The following is an 8917-nucleotide window of genomic DNA, read 5'->3' on the forward strand; positions in this document are numbered from 1 at the left end:
GCCAAAGAGATTTATTCAGGGGTGAATACAGGTTATATAGGCTGGTAAGAAGGGCAGGGCTGGAAAGGAGGTGAAGCAGCCTTAAATGGCAATATTGAAGGGATAGGGGCTAGGATTGGTTCTGAGAGAACGCCGGAACCGTTGCAGCGGGGCGGGGGTTGTTCTGGCCACGGGCATGCGCGCTGGCGGTGGCAGGAGTGGCCTTGGCACCAGGGAGTGAGTGGGTAAGATAAGGAAGTGGGGAAAGGGCAGTTGGGAGAAAGGCGGTTTCTTCCGGCAAGCCTCCCCTGCCAGTGACATTTTGGGTGAGGAAAAGGGAGCTGCCTTGACCTCGCTCCCCAGGCTCGGGGGGGCTGCAGAGGGCACTCACGCCCGTACCTACTACCCTCCCCAGGGGGTGATATCAGGTCCCCTGGCCCAGGCCTGGTAAGTCGAGGTACAAGCTCAGACACCCGCAAGAGGTCATCCTGGAGGTTATCCTTATATGCTAAATAGATAATCCCTTTTTAGCTTTTAGTGTACTGAAATAGCTAGAAGGAAATACCTGAAACTGTTGAACTGCAACCCAAGTAGCCTTGATTCTTGAAAATGATTGTATAACTATATAGCTTATATGGTGTGACCATGTGATTGTGAAACCCTTGTGGCTCACACTCCCTTTATCCAGTGGATGGACAGATGAGTAGAAAAATGGGGACAAAAAATTAAATGAGTAATGGGGGGGGGATAGGGGGAATGGGATGTTTTGGGTGTTCTTTTTTACTTTTATTCTTGTTTTTATTTTTTATTTTTGGAGTAATGAAAATGTTCACAAATTGATTGTGGTGATAAAGGCACAACTATATGATGGTACTGTGAACTGACTGTATACTTTGGATGACTGTATGGTATGTGAATATATCTCAATAAAAGTGAATACAAAAAAAGAATAAACACTAAATATGCTGTACAAAGAGACACACACTCAAAAGCACTACAAAAAAATCAAAAGGCAATTAAAAAAAAATGTTCAAGTAAGCCGCATGAAGTCAGGAAAAAGAAAACAGAAAAATGAAAGAGAGAACAAACAAAAACAGGGAATTAAATCTTAACATATGAATAATTAAATTCAATGCAGATGGTCTAATAAACCTATTAAAAGACAGAGATTGCTAAAGTGGATTAAAAAAAAATGACCCAAGCATATGCTACCTGTCAGAAACTCATTTCAAATAAAATGATATGCGTAGGTTGAAAGGAAAAGGATGGAAAAAGATATACCAGGCAAACATTAATCAAAAGCAAGCAGAAGTGGCTATATTAGTAACAGATAAAGTAGATTTCAGAGCATAGAAATAGACTAGAACAGAGGGGGACATTACATAATGATAAAAGGGTCAATCCACCAAGAAGACATGACAATCCTAAATGTGTATGCACCGAACAACAGAGCTACAAACTGATGGAACTGAAAAGAGAAATAGTCAAATCCACAATTACAGTTGTAGACATCAACACCCCTCTCTCAATAACCGATCAAACAACAAGACAGAAATCAGCAAGGATAAGAAATCGGCACCACCCTCACCAACAGTATCTACCTGACACTTACAGAACACACCACCCAACAACAGGATACACATTCTTTTCAAGTGCCCACAAAAGAGATGCCAAGTTGGACCATGTCCTGGGCCAGAAAGCAAACCTCAATAAATGTAAAAGAATTAAAGTCATACAGAGTGTGTTCTGTGACCACAATGGAGATCAAATAGAAGTCAATGACAGAAAAATAACAGGAACATCTCCAAACACCAAAACTAAACATTATACTTCCAAATAATCCACTGGTCAAAGAGGAAGTCTCAAGGGAAATTAAAAAACAAACATTGAACTGAAGCAAAATGCAAATGCAATAAATAAAAATATCAAAAGAATTATTGATAGGTGCAACAACTTGGATGGATCTCAAGGGCATTATGTCAAAAGGTCACATACTGCATGCTTTCATTTAGAGAACATCAAAATGACAAGTTTATAGAGCTAGAGAACAGATTAGTGGTTGCCAGGGAATGGGGGGTGGGTGCGCGTGAATATAAAGGTGTAACACAGAGGCGATCTCAGTGGTGACGGAAGTGTTCTGAATATTGAGGGCAGTAGGGGTTATGTGAATCGACTTGTGATAAAATGACAGCACTATACACACATTGTTTCAATGTCATTTTCTTGGTTTTAATATTGTACTGTAATTATGGAAGATGTAATCACTGTGGGAAAGTGGGTGAAGGGTACACTGGACCTCTCTCTACTATCTTTGCAACTTCCTGGGAATCTATGCTGATTTCAAAATGAGTTAAAAAAAAATGATCAACACTGATTAACCTCTTACTATATGTCAAGCCACGTACTAAAGCACTGTTCATGGATTATTTTATGTAATTTAATCCTCACAGCAACTCAATGAAATAGGAACTATTATTAGCCCCAATTTTTAAATTAGAAACTGAAGCTTCACTTGGCTGAGGAAAACTACTCTGATGCTTGAAGTCCCAGAGCAATAGAGCACTGGAAGTAAAACCCTTCTCTCAGAATTCAGAAGTCAAGGCTGATTTTATCCAGAGACCTCTGATGGTAAGTTTGAATAGAGTCAGTATAATTTTATCCAGATACCCATTTCTAGGCCCAATAAGATTCCTTTCAAGAATGCTACAATGGTGATTATTCAGAGTTTCAGGGACTCTCAGAGTTCATTTTCTACCACCTCCCAACCAAAATAAGAATTCCTCCTACCATACCCCTGGCAAGTAGTCACTCAGGCAAGATTTTGAAGCTCATGTTCTTTCCCAGCACGGACACAGATATTTTAATCCCGTATTTTAGCAGGCTCTCACTGTTTAAAAACAGAAAAGAGCATACAGAAACACACTACCTTCTTCAACTCAATAATCTCATCATACATATCTTCTTTCTCTCTGTAGACAGGGGTCCCAGGGACATGACCCAGAGGAAGATACACAAAACTCTTAAAAGATCATCTGAAAATGAGAAATAATTCTTGGCTTTACCTTAAGGAAATAAAATTATATTATTAAAAAAGAAAAGAAAAATGAAGAGCAAAACTAATTCAATGCTTTTAGCCTGATCAAGACACTTTCCCAAGAAGAAAGGAAACCAAAATGGTAGTGACAGAGAACGCTGAAGCAAAGATAAATACAGAGTTTAGTTATAGTAAAAGGATTAAAGAAGGGAGTCACAAAATGACAGGTGATGATGTAAATTTTTAATTTAGATTTTAAGTAGCAAACAAAACAAAACGAAGCCTGAAAGGCATGCAGCAGTACAGCACCCATTCCGTTGTGAGAACAGTGTGTCTTTACTTGGGTTCAAGACGACACCTAAGATACAGGACTCTAAAATCTTTGTGCCTAAAATACAACTACTAAGCACTAAAAGCAGTAAGATGACCAACTCAATATGATCTGTAAGCTGAGCCCATCTTCCTGGAAGGTTTCCAAGAAAAGCAGAAAGGAATACAGAAACATGGAAACAAACTGAAACTTCTGGGTGAGATTAAGGTTTTTGATCAATACTTTCAATTTTAATTTCTCTCTCTGCTACTGTTTGTACACTAAGTTTAAATTAGCCTCTCAGGTTAGGGAGGCAGGTTGGAGCCTGGGAGGATGCTGCTATCCACATGACAAAACCCACTCTCTCAGGGAGCAGAGAGGATTTCCAGGAGCCACTGTCCTCAGGACGGCTCATGACGGTGTACGGACAGGGCCAGCTCACTTTGTCAAAGGACACCCTCAAATCCAAAAGATTTCCTCACTGCTTTTCCTTGGCCGTGACCTTGTCACCACCAACATGCTCACCATTGCTGGCAGAACAACTGAGATTTGACCTCTTCATTCTTAAAGCTTCTGACAGATAGTCGGGCGTGCTGCTGGGGGGGTTGCTCCACGTATGCTCCAAGGTGAGGTCTGATTTCAGGGGCTGGGTCAAACTTCCTGGTTGGAATGTGCGTGGATTTAACATGACAGGTACAAGCAAATACGCTTGGAAGGCTTCACCTCTAACAACCAACCGGAAAGCTTAAGTCAACCAGTAGATACCAGTGGTCAGGGTGGCCTGATAAATGTTTTAACAATTGACTCTCAGAAGACAAAATGCAACAAGCTGATTTGTAGAGTTTGCTGATTTCCAGGGTTTAACTATTCCCGCCAAGACCAGTTTCAAGCTGCCAGTGTGACATCAACCAGTTCACAAAATTCCCAAAAGCTTAACAATTGGCTCTTGCAAGCCAATAGCAACTGGCCCCAAGAGCCCACTGCCAGCAGCGCTCAAACCACATGAGACCGAAAGAGGCTGAGGCGTCACACGCGTGGAACCCGTCAGAAACCGTATTTACATGTTATGTAAAAACAATGACGCCAGTACTATAGTCTCTGAGGAGATCAAAAGCAACGTTATTTATACAGTTACATTAAGATCTCTCTCCTAAACCACCCCTCACCCTTTCTAAATCTCCTCCTTCAAGGAGGAAGGTCTAGACGGTCACAACCGCAAGCACACACCTTGTTTCGAAGTTCCAAGCCACAGCTTCTGTGGGGTCAGGGACATCCTGCCACCAAGAGGCACGCTCCCTGCTGTTCCTGGAGGCCGCCAGGACGCCACTTTCTTAGGTTTAGAGTAATACGGTGACTCTAAAAAGCAACATATGCTGTTAGGGCCTCAGAACGACTTTTCTCCTCCAACACATATGCTTTAGAAAGACTAGCACCATCAAACAAAACTCACGGGTATAATCACTCCAGAAAAAAACATTCTGACAAGAATTAAAAATACACTTATGATATATATATACGTGTGTGCATATATGTATGCTTACACTTTTAATTTTTATTGCAAAGAAATAATGGGAAATTTAAAATAAGAATATGAGTAAGTAATTCTACCGATACTACAATATCCCACCCAATTTTTTTCAGATACATACATGTTTACACAATCACAAAGTGAACATACAGTATTATATCCTTTATGCTTAATACTGCATAATTTTTTCATGTTGCTACGTAAGGACATAATAACACTTAAAATCTAAAATGTAAAATATCCAGAAGAAATCAGAAAAATTATAATTTTCCAGGGCATTTGATATTGTCATCAAAATGAGGGAAAAGTTTAAAAAAAATTTTTATGTTGTGCGGGTGACTGAGCTTGTACCTCAACTTACCAGGCCTGGGCCAGGGGACCTGATATCACCCCCTGGGGAGGGTAGTGGGTACGGGCGTTAGTGCCCTCTGCAGCCCCCCCGAGCCTGGGGAGCGAGGTCAAGGCGGCTCCCTTTTCCTCACCCAAAATGCCACTGGCAGGGGAGGCTTGCCGGAAGAAACCGCCTTTCTCCCAACCGCCCTTTCCTCACTTCCTTATCTTGCCCGCACACTCCCCTGTGCCAAGGCAACTCCTGCCACCGCCAGCGCGCATGCACCGTGGCCAGAACAACTCCCGCCCGCTGCAACGGCTCCTGCGTCCTCTCAGAACCAATCCTAGCCCCTCTCCCTTCAATATTGCCATTTAAGGCTACTTCACCTCTTTTCCAGCCCTGCCCTTCTTACCAGCCTATATAACCTGTAATCACCCCTAAATAAACTCTCTCTTTGGCGCATGCTCCTACTGGATGGAGAGTGTCTTGTCCTTATCGCCGCCCTCCACACCTTGCACGCCTCCCGCCGAGGACCTGGCCAAGTCCTCCGCCTCGCCCTCGCCTCCGGGAAAGAGCCCCCGCCGCTGGTACCCTTTAAGCAGCCCCGAGAGATAAGGGCTCCGCTACCGGCCGCCACTCCCCCCAGAAGCAGTAACCGCGACCGCAATGTTGGATTTCATCTTCAATTACGTAAAATATGACAAATTTATGCAAAAGCTAAAGTAGTCATAAAACAGTTACAGTTTTAAGTAGCCAAGACATTTTTGTCTGTAGAAGGTCCTGAAAGTTTTTTTAAATTCTAAGTTTTTCCCTTGGCTTCACAATTTGTGGGAAATCTCCCATTACAATTTGGAATGAGGGAGTCAAGACCCACGTCTAGACCCTGATGCTTTTCCTCACCGCAGGACCACTGGACCCCCCTCCCCTCCAAGGCATCCTGAAGGTCTTCCATATTTAGTTGTTGTTTACAAGAGTATATTAGCGAGCAGAAGAGCCCACATTACATTTGCTCCCACAGGGGTGTACGTTTATCAATGAAGAGTGAGAATTTCTTGGGAGAACACGTGTGTTAACAGCTGGGAGGAGGAAGTGAAATGCAAGCAGGTGGAAACACGCTGGCCCCTGACGCTGCCTTAAGGATGGCAGATCCTGGAGGAGCGGACGCGGTGCCGTGCCCGGCCATCCTTGCCACAGAACACTCTGGAAACTGCAGACCCACATGGAGGCCACAGGCATCAATGACCAACACGTACGAGGTGAACAGGGTGGACAGGGCCCCCACTCTCGTGGCGCTTAAGACCCGAGAGAAACGCCCAGAACAAGCACTCTGAGGGTGGCACAGGAGCCTGGCTGGTCGAGGGTACCTGGAACGTCCCAGGAAAGGAATGCCTGAGCTGAGCCCTGAGAGACGAAGGATCCCAGAGTATTCCAGAACATTCTGGAGTGTTCCAGAGCGTTCCGGGAGTGGACAAGCACGTGGAGGGCACGGCACTGCAAAGCGGCCCTGGGACAGGGGGAGCCATGGGGCAGCCACAGGCTGGGGGGAGAGCAAGGCGGGAAATAAAGCTACAGAGGGAAAGCACTTCCCCTTTAAACTTGCAATGCTTTTTGGGTTCTGCCCTTTCTAAATTAGGTGAACAAACAATTCTGACATTTACCAGGATAAAAGTAATTTGGTTATTAATATTTTCAACATTTGAAAAGCTTGGCTTTCAGTAAGAATAGTGAGAGAGGACCTAATATTTACCCAAGTTACATCCTAAGGAAAGGGCATTTAAACAAAATGACTCCAAAATGAGAAGGGTCAAATACAAAACTCCAGACTTTCACATGTTCTTTTTACTTCATAATTTCAATTTTCAACTTTCTCATGAAAAGGAGAAAGGACATAAAAAATCCAAACTGCAAGATGATTTTTTCCTAACGTTCATGTTTTTTGGAATATATGACATGCTCTTTTCTTTGCAGGCATTTTCCTTTCTAATTGTGTTTTCCTTGGGTTAATATGAAAATTAATTTGTGTTCCTTGAGTAGGTATAGACATAGATTTATGATACATTTGACACAGTACCTTTGAAATATATCTGTATATAAAGCATATAGACAAGTCCTGGTGATAAAGGCAGAGAAGGCCCCAGGCCTGGGGCTGCAAAGGGAAGCCAGGCTAGGATCTAAAGTTTGCCATCAAAAACTCGAAGGCATAAGGTTCCCACGTGGCTCACGGTGCGTCAGGCAGCCTCTGGGGGCAGGACAGGCCTGTCTCAGCAGTGACCTCCCTGCCAGGCAGCTGAGCCCCCGAATCCTACCCAGGGAGGCCTTTTCGAGGACCGAGCAGCAGTCCTCCCGGGGAGGCTGAGGACTAAGTTCCCATCTGGTCTGGAGGATGCACCTGTCTCAGCGCTGCCCCTGGGGGAGTGGCCCCGGCTCTCGAGAGCAGCTCCCTAGATCAGACATCCCTCTGACTTTGACAGTGTTCTCAAGAGTGGTGCAAGGTGGGGAGGCAAAAGAGAGAAAACAGAAGGTCAGGAAGCAAGAAGCAATGTTGGGGTGACGGGTGGGGCCATGTGTTGGATTCTGCGTGACGGAAAATGCAGTGATCCCATGAGGGCACACACTCGCCTAAGACGGCAAGGAAAAACCAAGCCAAGTGGTTGGCGTGTGTGATGGTTGGGTTCATGTGTCAACTTGGCTAGGTGGCCAAGCGGGCACTGGCCTGACGATTGCTGTGAGGCTATTTGAGGCTGGTTGGTTTGTCGGATCATCAGTCAGTTGACTGCAGCTGACTGATGATTCATCAAGGGGTGTGCTTCTGCAGTGAGAGAGTGCAATTGGCTGGATTTGGTCTGGGTGATCAATTACAGGCTTATAAGCCGGACGGTTAGAGAAACCTTCACTTCTTCTTCAGCTGCTCAGTGAAGCTTTTCCTGGGGAGCTGGTCGAAGTTGCCAGTTCGTTTCCTGAGGAGTTCTTCAAAGTTGCCGATTCGTTTCCTGAGGAGTTCGTCAAAGTTGTCGGTTCGTTTCCCGAGGAGTTCGTCGGACGTCTTCCTTGGAGTTGACAGCTTGTTGACGGCTCTGCAGAATTTGGACTCGTGGGCTCCCGCAGTTGCATGAGTCCCTTTTACAATTTGATAATAAGAGACATCTCTCATTGATTCTGTTTCCAAGAAGAACCCTAACTAATACAGCGTGTCTTGTCTCCGTTGTCCCAACTGCACAAAGAAGGATGCATTTTTGACCTTTCTCCTGGACACTAGGGGAGGACAGCATTTAAAAGACATTTTTGGAGTTAAAATGTTGATGTGCGAGGGGAAGGAGGCCTGGGCCACACTTCCTTGGTGATGCGGGGGGAGGTTTGTGGTGACCTTTTCTTGTCGCTTTCTGCAAGAAAGAAGCAGCCACGTGAAGCAAGCTGCAGAACGAGCCACCAGAGTTGTCCTGAGCGTGCACATGGGAAGTGTGCAGAATGGGCCCACGGATGGAGGGCAACAAGAGCGCCATCACCTCCTCCACGACAAGCAGAGTCCGAGCGAAGGAGAGGCCCAGGGCACCGTGAGGCGGGCCCGGGACCCGCGAGTGCCCGGGGTCTCCCGCCACCGCCAGCGTCGGTCCTGGGGCACTGGTGCGAGCCTCTGCCACGAGCGCAAGTGCGGAGAGAGAAAGCCCTCAAATGAAAGCCACGTGCGCGCTCCACCGGGAAGAAAAGCCGCAGAGGAGCCGCCCACGGGAATTCTCT

The 8917-nt window shown here is 45.2% G+C and overlaps 1 protein-coding gene across 1 annotated transcript in view; it reads right to left on the reverse strand.

The window, feature by feature from the left end:
• LOC119512169 (IQ domain-containing protein E-like) overlaps nucleotides 1-6134 on the reverse strand; it is a 30379-nt gene extending 24245 nt beyond the window's left edge. The window contains exons 1-4 of the mRNA XM_037806653.1: nucleotides 6083-6134; nucleotides 4551-4679; nucleotides 3850-3983; nucleotides 2906-2977 (exon numbers count right to left, since the gene is read on the reverse strand). Coding sequence (XP_037662581.1) covers nucleotides 2906-2977; nucleotides 3850-3983; nucleotides 4551-4679; nucleotides 6083-6134 — 387 coding nt within the window. The remainder of the gene's footprint in view (nucleotides 1-2905; nucleotides 2978-3849; nucleotides 3984-4550; nucleotides 4680-6082) is intronic.
• Between the last annotated feature and the right edge of the window lie 2783 nt (nucleotides 6135-8917).

Source organism: Choloepus didactylus, chromosome 17 (assembly GCF_015220235.1).
Source record: "Choloepus didactylus isolate mChoDid1 chromosome 17, mChoDid1.pri, whole genome shotgun sequence".
Taxonomy (NCBI): domain Eukaryota; kingdom Metazoa; phylum Chordata; class Mammalia; order Pilosa; family Megalonychidae; genus Choloepus; species Choloepus didactylus.